Raw genomic sequence first — 23,348 nt, 5'->3', positions numbered from 1 at the left:
GTGCCAGATGTAGGGGCACTCTGCATTCTATCTTCTCAATCTTCCTATAAATGTAAAACTGTTCTAAGCAACAGTCTACTAAAATACACACCGCACGCCCACGTGTGTACACACACACACACATAAAGCTGTCTCTATCAATATTCATATTTCAGATAAGAAACTAAAGTTGAAGGAAGTGAAACATTTAATACAAATCAGTAATGTTGAGGAAATTTTCTCGACTACTTCCCAGAATGCTGGTGCATGTCACAAAGAATTATTTAATAAGGCTTTTTGCCCTGAATTATTGGCGATGTTCTCAAAAAGGCACACTACCAAAAGAACTTTTCTGGAATTACAAAAAAGAAAAGAAAGGAAAGGAAAGGAAAAGAAAGAAAAGAAAAAAACAGCTGGTTCTGCTTGCAGTCTAGTTTCCAGGACTAACTGGCGTGCCATCTGCTCCCAGCATAGAGTGGTAACCATGGTTCACGTGTCACACCAGCGTGCGGTGTTAGGAAGTTTGCCCCAACAAGCCTGGACAACTTAGCTTCCGCGCAGGTTGCAGGGGGGAGGGGGTGGCGGCAGCGGCGTCCAGAGTGCGTATATCGTTTTTTCCAAACTCCATCTGCTTTCCCCACCCCTGGCTGTGCCCGCGGTCTCCCAGCGCGGCAAGCCGAGGGGACCGGAGCGGGCCTTTTACGCATAACAAAAGAGCCCTGCTCCTCCTCCTCCCGCCGCCCCGCGCCGCCCCCACCTTGGCTTCCCGCGGCCGCCCGGGCCCGCGTCCCCGGCAGGAATTGGCTCCCGGGCCCGAAGTTTCCAGGTACCCGGAAGGGGGAGGGGGCTGAGGCGGCAACAATTGGGCGGGTGAGAGCCAAACGCGCGGCTCGGAGCGCCAAGACTCCGAGGGGCGGCGAGCCCGAGCCGTGACGCCACGTGATTGGCCGGGACCGCCCCGCCAGCCTCCGCTGATTGGTGGATTCTTAAATTCGGTCTCAAGGCGCCAGAGGAGGTGTTTTAGCGGGGACTGCGATTCAGGGCTGGAGCGCTGGCGCTGCCCGGACACCGCGGGGTCCCAGCCAGCTCAGGGCACTCGGAGCGGGGATCGGCGCGCCTCACTTTCCCCGCCCGATGTCGCCGCCCGCCTGCTGATCGCCTCGTCCCGCTGGTCCCGCGCCGGTGTGGGGGTCGTGGAGGTCCCCAGAGGCAGGAAGCCTCCTCAAAGTGGGAGTAAGTAGCGTGCGGCCCTAAGCGCTGCAAGGAGGCGGGAATTGGGGGGAAAGGGGACACCCCCGCCCAGGCTGCCAGCCTGCCACCCCACTCCCCTGCTGGCGGGGATCGAGGCATTTCTGCCACCGGACCAGGCGTGCGTGGGGTGTCCTGGTTCCAGCTCTGCCTCCCGTGGAGCAGTAGAAGAGACTTGTCTTTCCTCAGGATCTGAGGGGTTCATTGGAAGAGTTTATCCTTGGGGTCCGCTTGGAGGCCTGGGAAGGGGCTGCGCTAAAAGCCGAGTGGGTTTGGACTGGCGATCAGATTTCCTTCCCTCCCGCCCCCACCCCCCGATTCAAAACCCCCTCAAAGCCGAATTCCTCCCAGTTCTTTGCGCCAAAATTAACTGACCCAGGAGACCCTGTACTTTCTGACAGATTTGCCCTCCACTCTCCTGACTTGGTAACTTTGTTTTGTGCTGTTGCTCTTCATAAAAAATTACCATTTTTGTGTATTTCTTTTTCTTCACAGGTTTTTAGTGTTTCCAAGCACACTTTAAGTGTTCGTGTTCATTTCATGTGTGTTTTAGAGTTGGGGGGTGGCTACACTCCTGGAAATTCCCAGGATGAGTTTAGGGAAGGGAAGTTCATGTTCATGGGCAAGTGATAGATATTTTTGTTGGAGGAGAAAACATCCAATTGTAAAATCATAATTGTGCTTTACAGATGGAGGTAAATTGTTTAACACTAAAAGACTTGATCAACCCCAGGCAGTCCAGACTAGATTTTGCAATTGAAGATGGGGAAAATGCACAAAAGGTAAGTACACTTAAATACCTTAAAGCTCTAACATATTTAGGATGGTGGTGTCTTATTCAATAAAGTGTTCCAACATGCCACCCATACTTGTCTTGTAAACATAATAATTAGTTTGATGAACATTATAGAAATATACTTTTTTTTTTTTTTTACAATGGAGACTTCCAAACCATTATTGTTGAGCTTCTCACTGATTTTGCAGTGGAAAGAGGCTAAGTTAAATGTAATGTTGGAACCAATTTATATGAATCAAAGATGTGCTGGACACGGCAACTGAAAGTTTGTAATACTTATTTATAGCTGTCAGGAATGGAGTTAGCTAATGCTGAGCAGGAATGTTAAGCCTCAATTCCCAAAAAAATAGACCTTATACTGTAAATGCTGTATTATTAAAGTGCTGTGGAATGTTCTTTTGTACCAATGATCGATCTCCTAGCAGCTGTTCCATTCACCCAAAATTATGACCTGTGCCTCCTGTATACAGGGAGATAAAATGACTTGGCCCACTAGTGTACTCCAAATATTTGACAGCGCTGCTGATGGTTTTGGACTAAGCCTCTCCCTCCCTTTTTGCACCCCTTGTGATTTTTAAGACCGTAGTTGTGTCTTCAAGAAACGTAATGAAATAAAGTGGCCATAGTAATGTCTAAGCTATCACTATTGCCACATCAGCTGTACTCACCAGCCAGTGCCCTACTGAAAAGGTATAGTAGCTCGTTAGCAAATGTCTAAGCATTTTTAGCTAGAAACCAAATAGATATAACAAACCCAGATATAGAAACTTTGCATACAAATCTGAGCATCACAACTTACTTGGGCACTGAACTTCTCTAGGTCTCTATTTTTAGGCTTAGTTAGCATCAACAGTGAAACTGCCTGGTGGAAAAACACCTGTTATGTAGACCTTTGAAGAATACTTGACGACTGTTTATTTGGATAGGTGTGCAATTGTATGTTTTTTGTAGATTGTTGTTCCTAGCATTCAAAATTTTTTTGTTGGGAGAAGTATGCCAAAACATTATTGTTTTCAAGAGGACTTTCTAAAAATTACCTAAGCTATACGAAGATGAAATGCCCAGACTTTAAAATGTAGATTGAGAGTTTTGGCTTTGGGAGTTTCAGAGCAAGACTTTTTGTTTTTCTTTATAATTTGGATGGAACAGCCTTGAAGGAATGTGTATACATTTATATAAAGCTTGAGTCAGTGTCCACTTCTTTCCTTCTGGGTCAGTGATTTTTTTAAGTGCCTTCCGCAAGGGCACTCTACTCTAGTTAGCATCAGTAAGGGCTATGTCCATTTGAACTTTCCCATTTTAATGCGTGTGGAGAAGAACTCAAATTACTCAAAAGAGATCGGAAAAACAGCTAAAATATTTGAAATGGAATGTATGAGCAGGGATTATTTCACCTCTCAAAGAGAAGGAAAGGAATGAGAACAGTGCTTCTGCCTGGATACGGGAGGGGTTTTGTCCTTTTTTCACTTTGCTCTGTAGTAAAAGAAAGGAGGATTTCTAGTGATGGCGAAAACATGGAATTTGCAGTAACAGAGATCTGGGTTTGATTTCCTGCTGTGTCATTTATTAGCTCTGTAACCTTGGACTAATACATTTATTCAGTCACTCAATAAATATTTATGTTCTAGGTGCTGGGACACAGCGGTTTAAGTTTCCTCACCTCTCTCAAGCCTGTTTTTTTCTTCCGTAAATTAGAGCTAATAAATAGCACCTCCCTCCTTAGGTATTTGTAACCCAGTAATACATGCTGTTCACACTATCCTCAGTGGAACTGGCGACCCAAAGCCAAACGAGTCGTCCCTGCCCTTACCTGCGAGACTTTCAGGGTCTCAGATGGAAAACTAACCAACTGTACTGTGATTTGGTAAGTGCCATCATAGGAGCAGGCACGAAATGTTTGGCAAAATAAAGAAGGAAGAAATAAATTCACAGGGAATTCTGGGAGATTTGGGAAGGTTCACAGAGGAGTTAACATCTGGGCTAAGCCTCAGTGGCTGAGGACATTCAACCTACAAAAAAACAAGAGTGAGCGAGATGGACATTGTAGGCAGAGGAAACCACATGAGGTGTAGGCATTCAAGAAATGCTCAAGATTTTCAGAGTAGCCAGAAGCTAGTGGTGTTGGATTGTTACTTGAAACCCTCTGAGAAATGCCTACTACAGTGTTTCGTGGGTCAGCTGGCATTTAGAGGATTTCTTTTTTGACTTTCTGCACATTGGTCAACAACTCTAAGTACTATATTGTGCATGCATTTTCTTGCTACTTATGGAGAAGTTTTTGTAAACATATAAGAGCTTTCAATTTCATTACCCAAGTTTACTGAGACCAGTTATGAGAAATAAACCAGAGTCTCCTCTTAAGTTGTTTACAGCTGTTTTGGGGAAGACAAAAGGAAACAAATGGTTTGGCACACAGGGGTGAGCAGTAAGGATTAAGCTGTCGGGGTGCTTGGTGAAAGAGATAATACCTCACAAGGGCTGGAAGGAAGGAATACTAACTTAAGCAAGTATAGAGGAAGGGAACTGGTAAGGAGTAGAAATGAGCAGGTATGTTTGGAGACAATGCCCAGACTTGGTGGGCACAGGTTTTCCTTGAAGGTCATTCATAACTTTTTGGAGTAATTAAGAAAAAAGGTTAAGTTCAATTTGGAATATATCTATGTTTGTTCCTGTGTGATTACAGGTAAATAAATATGTACAGGAGACACTGGTTGTCTGATTGTGGAATTCATGAAAAGTCCTAGCCAGATACAAACTTGGGAACTGTCAGGTTGGTTTTAAAGCCATGGACATGACAGTGGGTGAACTCTCCCAGAGCAAACAGAGAAGACTGGAGGGCAGAGGTTTTAAGAGTGGAAAAAGAGGAACCAAGGAAGGAGACTGAGAAGAAATAGTCCAAGAAATAGGAAGAGAACCAAGAGAGAAAGTGTGCTATTTTAGAAGGGCTGTGTGTTTTGTAGAGCAAAGAACAGTCAACAGTCTCAACCATGGCAGTGAGATCAAGTGAGGTGTTTTACTATTGAACTGGCCAGTGAGAGGTGACCTAGGTGAAAGCATTGGATCAGAAGAGCCTGGTAGTTTGAGGAACCCCTGGGAGATGGGCAGGGGAAAGCCCTTGGTGTGGATTATTCTAGAAAGTGTGCTCTGAAGGGAAAGAGAGTTATTGGTCGGTAGCTAGAAGGAGACACTTCCTAAGGTGTCATCCTTACAGTGAGTCCTAAAGCATAGGTAGGGTTTCTGTGGGCGAAGTTTCACTGAGAGCATTAAAGACAAAGTCGTGTAGGGCAGGTTTGAAGAAAAACAAGTGTACTATTTGGATAAAATGTGGAATAGGCGTGAGATGGAACTGGAAAAGCAGTTGGCAAAATATTGCCAAGGGCCTGGACAAGGCTGATCATCGTATATGTTATTTGAGGGACACGATCAAAGCTGTGTTTGAGACACAAGCAGGTCTCGAACCAAGATCTTCTAACAATAAAGCCTCTCTCTGTCAGTGTACGGCAGAGTCAAAATTCTGGTGTAATTCATGATCACACACATCTGTAAAGCACTCACAAGTTACTTCTCCTATCCCACCTTCCCAGCACTTCTATGGCAAGTAAGCCAGGCTGTGTGGTCTCTATTTGCATATGAGAACGGGAGAGACTGTTTCATGGGTCACACTTCCCCAGGCCCTCTCTAGCCAAGGAAGGGGACTTCCTGCACATCGCAGCTTAGATTTCCTGGCAGGCAGATCTGACATAGAGTCAGTGCACAGGTGGTATGTAGGGGGATTCTGGGGGTCCAGGCATGTGGGTGGAAGGGGAAGGCTGCTGAACTGGACAGAGGGAGAAGCAGATCTGTAATACAGTCTCAGGGGAGCTCTAGACTTAACCCAACTGGAAGTTCTAGGATGACCCCTCAGAGCCATCCTGAGTCATTCGTTCCTGAAGAGATCTCAGTGCCTCCCTGTGGCCACCACACAGCTGGGAAGCCTTGCTGGAAAGCCTTGGAGGTAGTTACTATAGTTGGAACCCCTCATTTTATTGATAAGGAAACTTGGGCCCAGATGGAACAAGCATTTTGTTCAGGACCAAAAAGATACAGAACTGAGACAAAAGCTACATTTCCAGATTCTAACTCCCTTTCCACTTAACACGGTGTGAGGATTGCAGGCTAGACAGACGAAGCAGGGTCCAGTTAGGGTACAGTTGACTTTTTCTGCCCATCTGAGATCTCAGAATGCAAATGCACATGGCATTTTTTTTCTTTTGATGTAGATGTATGCTACAATCATAACCTAGCAGGTAACCTAACTCCCCTCCTGCTTTAAGTTTTACTTGAACTGTAGTGAAAATATATCAAAGTGTTAGAGGAAATAATGCATCTAAATTGTTCCTCCGTAGGGAAAAAGTAGGAGCTCATCATTCCTACAAGAATAGGTACCCTCCAGGCAGTACAGAAGGAGGGTGGATCTCTGGCCACCTCAGTGAGTCTGGGCCACACCCTTTACCACAGGGATACTTTTTGGAAAACTAGATAAACGAGGCATAGTGTTCTTTCAGCATCTGTAAGGGGCAAGGCGTTGTGCCAAAAATTGTGAGGAATGAGACACATGGAACTTGCTCCCTGACCTCCGGAAGTGCACAGTCTCATTAATGAGTCAAGATATGCACCTGAGAAGTTAAATAGCAATATGACAGGCTATGTATCATATTAGCTCTGAGTGCCAGAATGAACAGGAATAAAGAATGGTACAGAGGGGAAAAAGGTAACAGCTACGTTTTATTGAGAGCTCAGTATATGCCAGGAACTACTCTAATAACCCTTGAGGTTGGTATTTTTATGAACTTCATGTTCGGTGAAGAGAATTAAAATTCAGTGAAGACAAGTAGCTTGCCCGTGCTCACACTGCTGCTAAGTAGCAGAGGAGGTAAGCTATCCCAAGAGCCTGCCTACAGAGCTCCTTCCCCATACTGCCTCTCCGTAGGTGTCATTGAGGATCCAGGGCCTGCTGGGTACCTTTTGTGGGAGCTATGGTAAAGGTAACTTTACCAAACCCCCAGTTTGCACCCAGGACACTCATTTCTAGATGCAGGATTTCAGAAACTTCTGCTGTCAACTCTTTCTTGCCTACCAATGACTTCTATACTGAGTGAAGGTCGTATGTGACCTCGGGCAAGTTATTTTACCTCTCTGTGCCTCAGTTTCTTTATCTGGGTCACAGGATTGGATGTAGAAAATAATAGCACCTAGGTCACAGGATTGGATGAGGAGGTAATCGATGTAAAGTACATAAAAGGGGGTGTGGCCCATAGGAAACATTTAATACTTTCCCTTCAGAGTTCCCTTGTAGAAGACTTCATCAGAACTGCACACTAGTAGGGATGTGTTAAGAGATGTGGATAGATGAAGTTTCCCGGCAGGCTGCTTACCACCTCTGTGGTGGGAAATCATCGCCCTCATCCCCACCTCCCTTCCTTCCAGTGACACGAGGGCAGAACCTCACCCTGGCCGGCTGGCAGCTTCTGCCGATCCAAGGAACCGGGGTTGTCCCTGCTAACACAAACTCCAGTTGCTCCCAGTCTTTTTTGCCTCTCTTCATATGCTGCTCATTTATAGGAAAGCACCTTTTTTAAACCACTGCCCAGCCAAAACGTAAGCATGCAGTAGCTGCAGAGTGACACGTGTATAGGAAAAGGAATGATGAATGTTTAACACATCTGCCTTCATCATTATGTGAAATACTATTGCCTGGAGGTGAATTCCGGTATAGACCGAGTAGAATCTTTCTGTTTTCAAAAGACAAATATTTATTTTAGGGGAAAGAAATTTGTTTTCATTGCTTGGTAAATGTGGCTTTCATATACCCAGTCCTTCATAATTGACTAAGGAACATATTGGATCCATCATTGATCTTTTCTTATAATTATCTAAAACAGTCTACTCAAAGTGTGGTCTGGGGGCACATTGCTAGTCCATCAACTATTACTGAACTGCAAAAAATTAAGAACAGAACTTGAATAATTATCATATGATCTCTCTGACATGAGGAATTTGAGAGTCAGGGCAGGGGGATTGTGAGGGGAAGGGAGGGAAAAATGAAACAAGTTGGGATTGGGAGGGAGACAAACCATAAGAGACTCTTAATCTCAGGAAACAAACAGGGTTGCTGGAGGGGAGGGGAGGGAAGGATAGGGTGGCTGGGTGATGGACATTGGGAGGGTATGTGCTATGGTGAGTGCTGTGAATTGTGGAAGACTGATGATTTACAGACCTGTACCCCTGGGCCAAATAATACATTATATGTTAATTTTAAAAATTGCAAAAAAAAAAAAAGAACAGAACTTGAGTCAAATGCTTAGAAAGCTCTGTAGCAATCTGATCTTGCCCCCTATGGCATCTAAGCCTATGATCAAGGGTCTCTTCCCGTTGAACAGGCTGTAGGTTGTTTGAGTGACAAACTCTAAGAGTCACAGGTGGTGGAAGTGGCATGTGAGTCCTATGAAGTAAAACCACGTATCAGTATGTGGGAGTTTGGAAATAAAAAACCCTGGCCCTTCACCATGGATAGTTTGAAAAGCACTGCTCTAGGGGAATTACAGCCCTCCAGGTTGGTTTGACATGTGGCATTTTGTTGGATACTTTTCCATTGGTCCTACTACTAATTGCTATATTAGCACCGGTGAACATTGAATGACAAAAGCATAATTGTACTGCACTAGTTCGTGCAAACTTGTAAATAGAGAAGCACTATGGACTCAACCCACAGTTGCCCTTATCATCCTCAACTATTACAAGCATCTACCAATGACAGATACACTCATGACTTTGTTCACAGAGATGCATGAGAAGTATGTTTAGAAGTGGTAAATGACAGGCACCTGGGTGGCTCAGTCAGTTAAGCATTTGGCTCTTGATTTTGGCTCAGGTCATGATCTCGGGGTCTTGGGATCGATCCCCACATCAGGCTACAGGCTTGGCAGGGAGTCTGCTTGAGACTCTTTCCCCCCTTCCTTTGCCCTTCTCCCTGCTCTAAAATAAATAAATCTTAAATAAAATAAAATTTTTTTAAAAAGCCGTAGATGATGATCATTTTCTCACTGAGCCCTCTTGGATTCCACGAGTCCTTCTGTCTATTTTCATTAGTCCTAGCCTGATATTTTTCAGCCCTAAACATGGGGTCTCTTTGTATCTTCATGTCTTGGTGAATCATGGGAACAAAATGCTCTTAGCTTATACCTGCCCTTTCTGTTTCTCGCTAAAAGGTCTCTTTTTTTAAAATAGGAAAATATATTTGTTGATCGTTCAAGGATGGCCCCGAAGACTCCAATAAAAAATGAACCAATTGATTTATCAAAGCAAAAAATCTTCACTCCAGAAAGAAACCCCATTACTCCAGTTAAGCTTGTTGACAGACAGCAGGCAGAACCTTGGACGCCCACAGCTAACCTGAAGGTGCTCATTAGCGCCGCCAGCCCTGACATAAGAGACCGGGAGAAGAAAAAGGGACTGTTCAGACCTATTGAAAACAAGGATGGTGCCTTTACAGACTCTTTGCAGGTAAACAGGCTATACTCTTCAGGCTTTATAGATTTTTTAAATTTTTACTTGATTATTTAAGTCATAGAATTCTCAATTCTTCAGTTACTATTGAGCCAAAAGCAGTATTAAACTACATGCTTTCTTTTTTTTGTTGTTTATTTGTATATTCTTGCTATTGGGGTGATTTAATGGCATGTCAAATACCTGTAATGGTAAAATACCTTTAGGTAGGCAGTATCTTTCATCTACAAATCCCTGTTTTTTATAGATATCAAAATATATCAAAACTTAGTATCTTATTTATAGCTAAAATGGAATTCTTACTCTGTCTCATTTTTTTCATAATGAATGCTTTTTTCTCTTCTGTATGCTACTCCCTTGAGTACTCCTAGTACACATTTTAAAAATGACCATTATTTTTTTTAAAATAATTTTTTAATAATTTTTTTAAAAAAATAATTATTTAAACAAAACTATAACTTTGATTTAATAAAGAAGCTTAGACTTTTTTTATGTTGCTACAAATTATAATTTTGCTCCTATTTTGAAGGCAATAATGTATTTTAGACCTGGGAAATTTCATTGTTTTTATGTATGTTCAGTTCTTTGGTTTGGGGCCTTAAAGTTAAATCACCTTTAAGTTAGCTGTCCTCTAGGGAACCAGAGCTATTGAATAAACAGCATATCTATATTTAAAAAAAAAAATCAGTGGTCAATAATTTTCAATATCCCATCAAACTTCTCAGATTTGCTAAGAAAAATCAGTTATTTCTCCATTTTCCTCCTTTTGGGGATTTTTCATGCTATAAATATTACCAAAATGAAGAAATTGGGACCGGAGAAGAGTAAAAGATGTCCTGAATCTGGTTTTGGGTGCCAAAGATATTATGTACATAATAACTATGTAAATATATGTGTGTGTGTGTGTGTATGTATATATATATACTTATATATATAAAAGTATATTTTATATGACCAAATATTCTATCAAAAGGTACTAAAGAACACATTTAAAGAAGATATTCCTCAGTAATTCTTAAGAGTGTAAAGGGATTCTATGACCCAAAAGTTTGAGGACTACCATTCTAAGGTATACATCTAGTAGTGAAATTATTAAGTCATTGGATACGCAAATATTTACAAAGTAATTGCTTTCCCAAGTATGTATGAACATTTATCAATCCACATTCTCCCTGACATTTGACACTGTCAAATTTATTAATTTCTGCCAACCTAATGGGTATACAGTTGTGTATTTTTGTAGTATTCATTTGCTTTTCCTTGGTTACCAATAAGGCTAAGTCTCTTTCCACATGTTTATTGGCCACAATGTTTTTTTCTTCTGTGAAGTGTCTGTTCACATAATTTGCTGATTTTAGTTGGGTTCTTTTTCTCCGTGCTGATATATAAGAGTTTATTATATATTCTTGAAAATAAACCTTTATCAGTTTAATGTATTACTTTTCAATTTGGTGTATATCTTTTAACATGTTACTTGTTATAATCAATTGTCCCTGAACTATTTACTCAGTCCTTCTTGTTCTCCCAAGTTGGCAGTGCTATCTCTGTCATCTGTTTCTTGGCTATCTTTTATTCCATTGGCCAAACCATGCATCCCTACACCAATAACATATTCTAATAAGCATTGGTATCAGGGAAAGCAAGACTCAACTTATTTTGCCTCAGAATATATGGGCTATTCTTCACCTTTTATTTTTCCTTATATACTTCAGATTGGATTTTAATTGGAATTGCATTACATGTAGATTAATTTGAGAAGAATAAACCTGTTTATGGTAATGTACTCTCCTATCCATGAAGATAGTATATTTCTCTAAGTTTTAAGTGCATTTCTCAAAGATCTAAGTTTCAATATTTTATGCAAATAGACTTTTGCTAGAATTGTTCCTAAAAACATCACTCATATTGCTATTGTAAATAATGTCTTTTCATTTCATTGTTCTGTTACTACTGTATGGGAATACAAGTGATTTTTGAGATACATTGTTTTGCCTTTACAGCTACATTGCTAAATTTGCTCATTATTTTTAATAATTTGTCTGAGATACTTTTGAGTTGTATATAAACAACCGTGTCTTCTGCAGAATGAAAATTTTGCTTATTCTTTTCTAATCCCTTGCCTCACTTTCTTTTTCTTGTCCTCATGCACTGGCTAGGATCTTCAATATGGTGTTGAAGAAGAGCAGTGATAATGGGCATCCTTATCATTTTTCAGATTTTAAGGGAATGCTTCTGAGATTTTCCCATTAAGACATGTGTTTGCCATTGGATTTTTTTAATGGATACACTTTTTATTAAAGAAGTTCTCCATTTCTAGTTTTTAAGGCATTTTTGAAAATCATGAATGGGTATTAAATTTAGCAAATGCTTTTTCTGAAAGCCATTGAGAAAATCATATCACTTTTCTCCTTGAATCTGTTCACTGAAAAGCCTTTTACTTTCTCAGGCTTGAATTGAGCCTTTTTCAAATGTGGGTTGATGAAACAAGGATACTACTCAGGGTACTTGCCATAAGAAAGAATAAGGAGTAAGACTTAGCTGCCCTTGTTCAGTTCCATTTACCCTTGGTCAGTTGTTAAAAATAAAACACTGGTGACACAATGCAGGCCAGTGGATCTCAGACTTTTATGTCAGGAGGAATCACCCAAGATCTAGATTCGGATACATCAGGTCTGGGATACGGCCTGAGACTCTCCAAGCTCCTGGTGATGCTAATCTAGTGAGCACATTAGTAGCGAGGGTGTAATAAGTGATAAACAACTTCATTTTTCACTTTTTAAGCTTTTAACCAAAAGACTCACCTTCAAGATTCAAAGGAGAAAGAATTCAGCCCAAAGAAAACAATCAGTAAAACATCAAGAAAATTGGATTAGGAAATGTATTTTAACCAAAATCTAGCATGATACGAACTGAGATGTCTCTCTCACTTTGCTAATAACTCTCATTTCTCTATACATTTTTCTTGCATTTTTCATACAATTTCTCTATTAGGATGTTAAGTATGACATCTCTCCCCTCCCTTTTGTAGCTTGATGTGGTTGGGGACAGTGCTGTGGACGAATTTGAAAAGCAAAGGCCAAGCAGAAAACAGAAAAGTCTGGGACTCCTGTGCCAGAAGTTTCTAGCTCGCTATCCAAGTTATCCCTTGTCAACCGAGAAAACAACCATCTCCCTAGATGAAGTTGCTGTCAGTCTTGGTATGTATCATCAGATTACCTGCAGTCCTTTCTGTAGTCACAGTGAGAAACCGGTTTCCTTGGGCAGGCTGAAGTCTTCAGATAGCTTCTCATTAAGCAAAGGGTGGGCTCAGAATGGTAAGGATGGAGGAGCAAGTCGAGCAAGTCTTCTGGGCCTGAGGGTCAAACAAAAATTGGGGTTTTTTTAACCTTATAAAATATTTGTATAAAAAGACTCACACTAAAAATTAATATCTCATTTTTAATTTCAGATTATTTCAGACAGACAAAAAACACTTAAAAATGCCTTGGTCTTTATTTTTAATAATGCTTCTAAGAGTTCAGACCTGGTATTATTTCTGTTACCAAACAGGATTTGAGAGCAATACCATTATGTTTGAAGCCATATACTAGCATATTCACAACAAGCCTGAAAAACGAGGAAAAGCACATCTGGACATAACTCAAACAGCTAAACCTCATAACAAAGAGGAGTGTGTGTGTTCACATGGCTTGGGTGTGTGTGATGTGCAGTGGTGTATGGACTGTAGATACGCAGACAGCCGCTCAGAATAGAGACCCCTAGTGGACATGGATTGCAGTTCGTCTCAGAGTAAACATTGTTGACAGTCTTTAATAAGCAGAAATCACAGTGGTAAAGGGTGTCCCCTTAAAAAACAAGGAGGTTGTACATACAGAAAAAAATAAAAAATCAACTAAACAGGCTATATGATAGGTTATATTTTTAATTTGGGGTTGTTTTTTTTTAATTCTCTTTCTTCCCATAGCCCCGAGAAATGTGTCTTGTTAGATGATTGTCAATCTGAATTATTCAAACTGATGGCTAAAAACATTTTGGTTACCAGATACTGAGATAATGAGAAAGCAATAGGTTATGATAAGAAAGACCATGGGTTGGGTTTTGGGTCAAATGGGGTTGGATTTGAAGCCCAGTTCTCCAATTTACAGGCCCTGAGAGTTTTAAAAAAGGTTAATTAACCTTTTCCTGTCTATAACACAAGGATCATAGCGCCTTGCAGAAACTTAGCAAAGTTGAGGATAATATCAACAACATGCCTAACTCAGGGCCTAGCATGGATAATGCTACTCTTATGTGGAATAATTTCTACTCCGCTCTTATTAGATCTCCCTCTGCCCTCCCCAAATTGTCCTCTCAACCTCTAGGATGAGCAAGCATGGTGTCTTGGTTGGGGAGCCCAGAAGTAGAACACAGTATTTTGCATCGGTGCCAATGAAACAAAAAGGGGAAGGTGACCCAGTTGGATAGAGACTTAGGATACACCCATTCGAGGTACAGGGTCCTAGAAACTAGTCTTACAGAGGGTGAGAGTAAAACAATAGCACACAGTGTCCTTCCCACTGGGGTTCATGAGGCCAGCTTCCATCCTGTACCAACTTCCATCCAGGGACCTTGAACTGATATCAGTGGGAAGACAAGAGATTGGATGTTGGAAGGCTTTGTTACAGATCTGGGGGTGAGAGGGATCAGACAGGAAATGGGACTCCTGCTCTCATGTGAGCTACAGATGCCTGTGTTATGGCTGGTTAGAGCAGAATTCCAGAGATTTTTACAAACAGCTTCCTAATGCCTCACGATCACCCAGACCTGCCAAATGACCTTGCCATCTCTCTTCCTGTGATGTCCAAAAATGGGGTCCCTTCTTGGAAGCTATTTCAGTGCTAACCATTTCTTGGGGTTGAGTCTAAACTCCCTGCTCTAACCCAGGTCACAAGCTCTAAGAACATATGTTAACCAAGAATGTTCAGAGCATTTCAGTTGCATCATTTCCCAGATTGTGGTCCCATGTAGATTTGACATGGATATTACAGGTAAGAAGTTAAAGAACTAGGGGCGCCTAGGTGGCTCAGTCAAGTAAGCATCCAACTCTTATTTTTGGCTTAGGTCATAATATCGGGGTGGTGGGACTAAAACCCAGGGTTACTTCTAATCCAGCGAGTCTGACCTCAAAGCCCCCGGGCTTAACTGCTGTACGTATTTTTGGTAAATGTGATAGACAGCTCTTTTGAGTGTTGGGAAAGTGGGTAGACAATTGATGAACTCTACACTCAGCAGGGAGTCTTCTTGGGATTCTCTCCCTCTGCCCCCCACTCCCCGCTTGAGCGTGCTCTCTCTCAAATAAATAAATTCATTAATAAAATCTTTTTTTTTTTAAAAAGAAGTTAAAGAACCAGGAGTGACTTTAGTAAATGGATAATAGCACAGCCTTAGATTTGAATTTATTGGGCTGAGAGATGTTCTCGATTATCTCCCTCGAGGACTCAGGGAAGCATGGTAGTGACCGTTAAATCCTTGGGGAGGCATAACTAATGCCATGACCAGGATTAATAGGATTGTGTTGATCCAAAAGAAAAGGAAGGCTGGGTGCCAGGAAAAACCTTCCTGACAGAGCGAGCCCCAGAGTAACCTGAAGATCTTGAGACCTGTGAAATGGGACTTTTTAGTGCCCCAGCCTGTAGGCAGTTAAACAGTCCAGATTGAAAAGATGATTATCTAGGCAGGCAGCTGCCAGTGTGACTTTTATCAGCACTACCTATTAAACACCCATTGTACATCTTAAACATTCATCTCACCCTCCAAGTGGTCAGAATCCTCCTTTATTTTCCCCTTTTTAGGATGTCTATCCACTAGATGGAGAGGGAACAGTTTGTATCTAATACAAAATAACAAAACAGCCCAGCATATGGCTGGCCCTGGGGTGTCTCAGTTGCATTCACATGACATTTCTAATGGGGAGGTTTATAGAATGTTACACTCTAAACAAGATGTGTTAATATATGAAAACAGACTGGAATAGAAAACCAGGCAGATCTGGACAAGGGGCTGCTCACGGCCCCTGCCAGCACCTTCCAGCAGGCATCTGGCATTGAAGCCTGAGCTTCTGAGGGTGAAGAACATTTCGGGGTCAGGAGCCGAAATGTTCTGGTTAACTGTGAAATGTGTCTTCATGCATAGGAAAGAACTTCACTTCACCTCTGAAGTTTTCTTCATAATTTGGTCAGTTTTTTCTATTAAATCTTAGAAGGGCCAGAAGCTATGTTCACTGGGTCTGCTCTGATTATAGAACAGCTTCTGGCAAGTAAGCAGAAAGAGGGCATCTTTGTAGCTGGACCAGTTTTCTGGGAGCTGCCGGGAGGCTTTTGTTATGGGGACTTAGAGGAGAGCAAAGGAGCCAGTGGGTTCCAAAAGCCTAAGGGTCTGTTGCACGACAGGCTGAGGCAGAGGAGGTTTTAAAATCTGTTTCTACTGTTGACATCTCAGGCTAGCAGGGATTTGGGATATTTCCGATGCTGTGCGGGAAGTATTTACAAAATAGTATACAAACAGTAGATAAAATTGACACCCGTTGTAGACCGTGTACGTTTATGGCCACATTTAATCCTCATCACCTTGTGAGATAAATAATAAGGCACGGAAAGACGAAGTGACTTCCAAGGATCACACAACTACTAAGGGATAGAGCAGGGTTGCTTCTAATCCAGGCAGTCTGACCTCAAAGCCCCCAGGCTTAACTGTAGTACATATTTTTGGTAAATGTGATAGACAGCTCTTGGGAGTGTTGGGAAAGTGGGTAGACAATTGATGAACTTCATGGTCAGCCTGAATTGTACATGAAGAGTCTCTGTGCTTTACCGCTGGGCTGTTGGGCCCAAATGCCCCTGAATGGGAATGGAGGGACAGGTACCAGTGGCCAAGATGAACAAAAGGAAACTCCTATGTTATTCAGCTGTGGCTGTAGCTTTCTCCAGCAACCTGAGAAGGGTGCCCAAGCTCTTGACTCCTGAGTTTCCAATGCAAAATAGGAAACAAAGTATTTGTCATCTGTTTTCCTAACCGGACCATTAAGAGAGTTAACAAGATCATTATTTCACATCGTTCAAACTCCGGGAAAGGCTAGAATTGTCCAAATGAGGTATCATGCATTGGACACAGTTTATTTTATAGTCTGCATAATTAGGAATACAAGTCCAAATCAACCAGTGTTCATCAGGCATCCATTAGACAATTTAGTACATGTGGTGCTCAGTCCCACCTGTTTAAACATGCTGAAATGGTGGCGTGGCTTACCTAACAGGTCCAAAGAAACAGCATACTACTGTTTATGTAATAGAGATGGAACTATCGTCCATGTCTGGGTAGATGTTTTATCCTAGCACTTGCTAAGCATTGGATTCCAAGAATAAGAAAGAAAAATAATTCCTGTTGGCTGTATCCTAAGAGGTTGAATTTTTAGAGCATCTGCACTGGCTGGCCATTATACAGGGCACCGTGTAAATTAGTTTACAGACGCGGTCCAGGCCCTCAAGGAATTTTTACTCGAAAATGTTTGCCTGCATGACCGTCAGCTTCTATTTCCCAAACAGGCGTTGAAAGGAGACGTATCTATGACATTGTAAATGTGCTGGAATCACTGCATCTGGTCAGCCGGGTGGCCAAGAATCAATATGGCTGGCATGGCCGGCAGAGCCTGCCAAAAACCCTGAGGAGCCTCCAGAGACTGGGAGAGGAGCAGAAATATGAAGAACAGATGGCCCATCTCCAACAGAAGGAGCTAGATCTGATGGATTATAAACTAGGAGAACGTAAAAAAGACGGCTGTCCGGATTCTCAAGATCAACAGCTATTGGATTTCTCAGAACCTGACTACCCCTCTTGTGAGTGCACTGGAACCACACAAGTAATGGCCAAGAGGGAGGGATGGTCTCTTCCGTAGAAACTCACTGCTAAGGTGGGGAGTGCCAGACTGACAGCCCTGGAGGGATATGCCCTCCGATTTGATCTACTTTAGAAAGGGAGACAGATGGCTCCCTGACTGGGCTTCCCCCTCAGCCTCACTTCAAGCCTGTCTAGTGGCAGTTTGTTTGGTATTGGGTATGTTTGGACCAAAGATCGCAGACAGTGCTCCATTTCAGACTGACGGCCCCATGCTGACGTCTGTTTGTGAGCCTTTAAGGAAATTTTGCTCTGAAAGAAGCTATCTTTTCAGAGAATTCAATTCTTTTACTTAGAGTAGATTACTTAGAAAAGAACCCCGTTTGGAGAACATGCTGATAAGAAAGATAGATAATCTCTCCTGTCATCTGATGCAGCATTTTTTAAATGTATGTCTCCATTATTCTTCCCCGTCGGTTCCTGTGTATCCTCTCCCTGTTGTTACCATTGATCTCCATCATTCTCACCCTGTTCCCCATTGCTAAGACGATAAAGTACAAGTGGCAATCCCGTTTCACTTGCAAATATAACAGGAATGGAAATGTGGGCCTGGTTTTCATTAGATTTACTGCCTCCTGCTTTTTAGCACCACCCCTGAGCCAGTTCTTATCCTAATAACCAGAGGAGACAGCCATCTGTCAGGGATGGTTCGCCTGCCTTCGACAGCAGCACACGTCTGATCAGTGTTTCGTATTCATTTCTAGCTTATTTCTTTCCTTCCTTCTGAAAAGCAATGGCAGGGCCGAGCGCCTACTGTGTTTCAGTCAAATTATTGTAGGCACAGAGAAATAAAAACAAGCGTTCTTGCCCTTAAGGGAAAAGTTGATGTTCTGAAAACAGTCCCTGAAGTCTACCCTCTCCTATTTTCCTTCCCCATTAATCTTTTCAAAAAGTTGCTTCAGGAAAACTACCTCATGGATTGTATATTCTATGAAGTGGGAGTATAAAGCATGATGAGTGGTTTCAATTATGCGTTTCAGAGTTTATGCCTACTGGAGAGGAGTTGCACAGGCCATTAGAAAATCCATCTCGGGGCGCCTGCGTGGCTCAGTGGGTTAAGCCTCTGCCTTCGGCTCAGGTCATGATCCTGGGGTCCTGAGATTGAGCCCCGCGTCGGGCTCTCTGCTCAGCAGGGAGCCTGCTTCCCCCCTCTCTCTGCCTGCCTCTCTGCCTAATTGTGATCTCTCACTCTCATAAATAAATAAAAAATCTTTGAAAATCTATCTCACTTCTTCGGGCACCAGGCTGCCTACAGGTAGGGCTTGCAACTCTTGATCTCAGAGTCGTGAGTTGGAGCCACACATTGGACATAGAAATTACTTAAAAAGGAAAGAAAAAGATGTCCATCTCATTTCTTTACCAGCCACCGCTTTGTGATGTGTGTCCAGTAGGCTCCTGCCTGTTACCAGAGTGATCTTTGCATCTGCTATTAGAGTTCTCAGTTCTGGCAAACCCCAAGTACTGTCTTTCATGTGGTAAATTATATGTTTTGATGCTTTTGTTTCATTCCCTTTGTAGCATCTGCAAACAGTAGAAAAGACAAGTCTCTGAGAATTATGAGCCAGAAGTTTGTCATGCTGTTCCTCGTGTCCAAAACCAAGATTGTCACTCTCGATGTCGCTGCCAAAATACTGATAGAAGAAAGCCAGGATACCCCGGACCATAGTAAATTTAAAAGTAAGTTATCTTCACCTAAAATGACTTATCAGTACAAAAAGGGTGGGAGTTCATGTGTTGATATTTTCTGCCTCTGAGATTGGAAAAAAAATTTTTTTTTCTTAAGAAGTGCAGTCTTTCCTGTACTCGTAAAGGTTCTTGAACGGTGCTGTGAGAGGTAAGTTAGTAAATACCAGAATTCCCATTAAAGTTCTGTCAGATGCCTTTGCCTCAGCAGTCAGAGGGGATGGTGGAAGCAGAATGCCATCCCACAAATGCAGGTCAGGGAGGGTGTAAGATACTTTGCATTTCTCTTTAGTATCGCTGCATCCAAGACGGAATGTCTGAGTTTTCTTTCCCCTTTTTTCCTCACCCCCTGCCTACTCTTCTGATGGGTGGAGATGAAAGTTGTCTGCAGGTAAGAACCAGAGGAATGACCAGGGTAGGGCAGGGGTGGTGGGACAGAGCTACTGGGCAAAGAGAGAGTTTCTGAGTTTCACACCCAGGGCATCTTCTTTTCCTGTCAAGCCTCGGTGGAGCCAAATACCCTCGGCCACCAGAAGCCCTTTCAAGCCCGGGGAAGCCATGAGCTCAGCTTTCTCTGCATTTTCTGTTTCCAGTGTAATTATAGCCAACCTGTGGGAGAAATGAGTAGATAAAATTCAGCTCTATCAGGATTGGGAAGAAGGTTACATCTGGGGTGAACGTTTGATGTTTCTGGACCATAATCACAGCTCCTTTGCTTGATCTTAGCCCAAGGTCAAGTGGGTTTCCTACCTATAAATCAATTTCTTGAATAGAAATTACTTTGTGGGCATTGCCCTGCCTGTCGAATGCCTTACCACCCTGCTGAATTTCTCTTCTAGTACCTGCATTTTCAAATGTCTCTCCCTAGACTTCCTAAGACTCAGGGAATGCCCATGCCACCCCTCCCCCACTAGGCGGCCAGACACTAGGATTCAGGTGAGGAGCTGCCGGTCGTTGGCACAGCTGAACCTCATCACCATGACCCCCCAAACCCTCTAGTGTGCCCCGGAGTGCAGCCTCACAGGAAGCTCTAGGGCATCCCTGTCATATTCACAGGCCAGCTGCCTGCTCGAGCTGGTGCCACCACCTCCTGCTCGGAGAAACTCAGAGCAAGCTTTTGACATGCCACATAGCAGAATTACATTCACTAAGCCTTTAATTACAGCCCCTGTCCCTCCCTTGGTGTTTTTGCCATCTCAGCGCTCCCTGCCTGTCACCAGGTGCCTCTTACAAGGGCTGTGAAGTTGTGGAAGAGGGAAGACACACTGACCTTCCCTTAGAATGTGTCTTCGGACACATCAGATACATAAATCCCAGGTGACTGCACGACAGAGCCGTCGGCCTCTGCTGCACCCCGCTGCTTTCTGCTGGAGGTTTATATGGTGGCTGAGGAAAGTGACCTGTCACATCAACTAAAATATAGTGGTGTCGCAGACGGCGTGACTGTAATTGTGTTTTATATCTTTAAGCAAAGGTACGACGCCTCTATGATATAGCCAATGTCCTGACCAGCTTGGCTCTAATAAAGAAAGTGCACGTGACAGAAGAGCGAGGCCGTAAACCAGCCTTCAAATGGATCGGGCCTGTGGACTTCAGTTCCAGTGGTAAGGTCGGGTGGTTTTTCGAGGCATCTCTTTTATTTGCAATCCCCAATTCCTGTTCCAACTCATGCATCTTCTACACAGTGAGATTGATCTTCATTTCCTATAACCCACATCACATTCAAAATTAGTCTAATGGTATCCCTTGAAACAGTGAACGTTTGTCTGTAAGTGGTGTGTGCCACAGCCCATATCCCGCTGGAAGGGAAGTCCTGAGAGCTTTTGACGTGGGAGTTTCTGTAACTATTAAATTATAGCTCATTAGCTTTTTTTCATTTTATTCCAAAGCTCCTGGAAGTTTGGGCTTGAGGATTAAAAATAACCCTTCTTATGAACTCTGGTGGTTTCCATACCAGCAGAATAAAGCCTTATTTTTCTTTAAAACTCCAGGTAATGTAAAAATTGTATCAGTTACTATCATGAAACGAGTATGTGTTAAAGATGGCTTCTATATATGGTATGGATGTAATGAACGCATCTTTGGTAATTTGTTTAACAGGTTACAAATGTCATAATTACACTAAACTAGAGCGAAAAGGGTATTCTCCTTATTTGATGGATAATATCTGAGCGATTGGGGACTAGATCCTACTGTACCAGCTACTTTACATACAGCTATGCCGCCTGGAAAAAAAAAGCCATTAAAGTTATTTTTAAATTACCCTTCCAATTTTGGTATTAGAGGCATAAATTCCTGCCACTTAACCCAGGCTTATAAAAGATATAGCTCTCTACCTCGCTTAGAATACATTATTCACTTAGGAGCTAGATGAAACCACTTAAAATCAAGTATAACTAATTCAACCCAGCAAGTACTTACTGCATGCAGACCGTGCTCCGCTACTATACTAAATGCCAAGAGAGGTTTAAAGACGTGTATGACACCATCCCCGCCTGCATGAATTCTACACCTTTGCCATTTTCCACTCCTCTGGCTTTGGCTTCTATTCTTTTCACCTGTGAAGCCCTCTTCTTTTCAACATGTAAATATTCTACTCAATTTTCAAGATCTGGCTCAAATGTCAACTCCTCCAGTTTTCCCTGGTCACCCAGAGCAAAGACTGTCTCTTTGGAGCTATTGTGATTTAATATTGTCCTGTTGTACTCAGGGAGGTTGATACGTCTTGCCATCGTTGCCCCCCCGCCCCGCCCCCGCAGCTCTACACATTTGAAACCAGACTAGGTCTGTTTTGTTTGGTATTTTCTGTTTTTGAATTTTTAACAACTGTATGAAGATATAATTTTGCATAAGATATGATTCATATAATTCATCAGTTTAAATTTAGTGCAGAGTTGTGCAATCATCACCGCAATTACTTGGAAAACAAAGTCACAGTCCCCAACAGAAACCTTGTACACATTAGCACTTTCCACTTCTTCCCAACCTCTCCCTTCCAGCACCAGGAAAATAATTAATATATTTCCATCTCTATAGATTTACCTGTTTTAGAGATTGCCTATAAATGAATCATACAATATATGGTCATTTGTGACCAACTTCTTTTACTGAACAGTATTGTTAAGGTCCTTCAACATTAGAATGTGTGTCCTTACCTCCTTGCTTTCCATTGTGGAATACCACATTGTTGTATGGACATGCCACATTTCTTCATTCAGCAGTTGATGGACATTTCGATTTTTTCCACTTTTTGGCTATTGTGAATGATGCTGCTTTGAACACTGATGTGGAAGTTTTGATATGGACATCTTTTGCACCTCTCATCGGCATATCTAGGGGTGGAAGTGATGGCTCATATGGTAGCACTATGCTTAACATTTTAAGGAATTATAAGGAATTTTAGGGGGAAAAATTTAAGGAATTAACATTTAAGGAGCTGTTTTCTGAAGAGGTAGATTCCTAATGAGTTAAAAGCAGACTTGGTCTTTATTCATCCATGATTACCTGTTAGACCCAGATCAGTGCTTTTACTCACTCTTGTTGATTATGAGCTTCTACTGAAGGTATAATTAGCATACATTTGAAAATTAGAGAACAATTAAGCAGTACACATGGTGGTCCTGGCTCTTTGGGAACTCAGAGATGGATATGAGTTACGTTTTAATGGACAAGACTGTTAGGTTTTGGAGGGAAGGAGAGCTTTTCAGTTCAAGGAACAGACACCTAAATACAAATTTGGTGTGTGTTTAGAGAACAATCGCCCTGATTTAAGTGGAGGGCTGGGGATAGGGAATAATGAAACATAAAAAATGATTGGTTGGGACCACATTTTGGAAGCCTTCAAAATAAACCCAGAAGTTTGTCCTAAATGTAATAGGCAGAAGTGACGAGGGATTTTTAGATAGATTAAAGGAGAAGAGGGACTCAAAAGTGGTCACTGAAAAAAGTCACTGAAGAAACTAGGTAGCCAGGGAACCGAGCTGGTGTTGAGGAGTCAGGAATTAAGGGATTTGTGTAACCACAAGGATAACAGCCAGAACAGTTCTGCTCTGAGAAGGGGAAGAAGACTTGGGACCTGGTCAGAAACCTCAACGTGAACTCACTTTCTCTACCTGTCAGAAAACTGATCTTTTTTCTGTATATCTGGTTTCCTTACTGACAATACAAC

General features: G+C 42.3%; 1 protein-coding gene and 1 long non-coding RNA gene across 4 annotated transcripts in view; one reads left to right on the top strand and one right to left on the bottom strand.

Annotated features, from left to right (window-relative positions):
* LOC125107792 (uncharacterized) overlaps positions 1-834 on the bottom strand; it is a 113,527-nt gene extending 112,693 nt beyond the window's left edge. The window contains exon 1 of the long non-coding RNA XR_007129656.1: positions 737-834. This is a non-coding gene — a long non-coding RNA (uncharacterized LOC125107792). The remainder of the gene's footprint in view (positions 1-736) is intronic.
* A 176-nt stretch (positions 835-1,010) lies between these two features.
* E2F7 (E2F transcription factor 7) overlaps positions 1,011-23,348 on the top strand; it is a 39,178-nt gene continuing 16,840 nt past the window's right edge. The window contains exons 1-8 of one of the 3 annotated variants that reach the window (XM_047742672.1): positions 1,011-1,212; positions 1,917-2,009; positions 9,290-9,565; positions 12,597-12,765; positions 17,149-17,439; positions 19,016-19,174; positions 20,650-20,784; positions 21,070-21,171. In XM_047742672.1, the coding sequence (XP_047598628.1) occupies positions 1,917-2,009; positions 9,290-9,565; positions 12,597-12,765; positions 17,149-17,439; positions 19,016-19,174; positions 20,650-20,784; positions 21,070-21,171 (1,225 nt within the window). In that variant the 5' untranslated portion in view covers positions 1,011-1,212. The remainder of the gene's footprint in view (positions 1,213-1,916; positions 2,010-9,289; positions 9,566-12,596; positions 12,766-17,148; positions 17,440-19,015; positions 19,175-20,649; positions 20,785-21,069; positions 21,172-23,348) is intronic. The other 2 variants (XM_047742674.1, XM_047742673.1) reach the window with 2 other exon arrangements.

The sequence above is a fragment of the Lutra lutra genome, chromosome 8 (assembly GCF_902655055.1).
Source record: "Lutra lutra chromosome 8, mLutLut1.2, whole genome shotgun sequence".
Taxonomy (NCBI): domain Eukaryota; kingdom Metazoa; phylum Chordata; class Mammalia; order Carnivora; family Mustelidae; genus Lutra; species Lutra lutra.
Note: the sequence above shows the minus strand (reverse complement) of the source record. Positions and strands in the feature narration are given on the sequence as shown.